The sequence below is a fragment of the Pygoscelis adeliae genome, unplaced genomic scaffold (genome assembly GCF_000699105.1).
Source record: "Pygoscelis adeliae isolate BGI_AS28 unplaced genomic scaffold, ASM69910v1 C10023431, whole genome shotgun sequence".
In the NCBI taxonomy this organism is placed as follows: domain Eukaryota; kingdom Metazoa; phylum Chordata; class Aves; order Sphenisciformes; family Spheniscidae; genus Pygoscelis; species Pygoscelis adeliae.
In genome coordinates this window covers 1-311 of record NW_008817814.1, presented here as the reverse complement: position 1 = coordinate 311, position 311 = coordinate 1, and the positions used below count along the sequence as shown (strand labels likewise).

General features: G+C 66.6%; 1 protein-coding gene across 1 annotated transcript; it reads right to left on the bottom strand.

The window, feature by feature from the left end:
• Window positions 1–3: 3 nt before the first annotated feature.
• LOC103912338 (hyaluronan synthase 3-like) lies at window positions 4–306 on the bottom strand (the record flags this gene model as incomplete). The annotated part of the gene is made up of 1 exon (XM_009318624.1): window positions 4–306. A coding segment is annotated over one exon (303 nt), but the record flags the coding sequence as incomplete, so codon positions are not given.
• Window positions 307–311: the final 5 nt, after the last annotated feature.

Here is a 311-nt window from a genome sequence, read left to right as displayed (position 1 = left end):
CCGCTTCCCGCCCCACTTCTGGAGGATGCAGGAGTAGGTGGTGCTGCGCACCAGCGCCTGGACACGGGCCAGCCCTTCCCGCAGGCCGGCCTCCGTCTCCCCCTCGCCCCGCGCGTGGAAGTTGCTCCTCCAGACGTAGCTGCCCGAGCACTCGGAGCCCATCACGTCGTGGAAGATGTCCAGCATGTAGGTGTCATCGGGGCCGTTCCCGTCCACCACCATCACCACTTTGAGGTCGGGGAAGGCGATGCGCTTGACGGAGCGCAGGCACTTCTTTAGGTAGTCGGGGTCCTCCTGGTAGGCGGCGATGC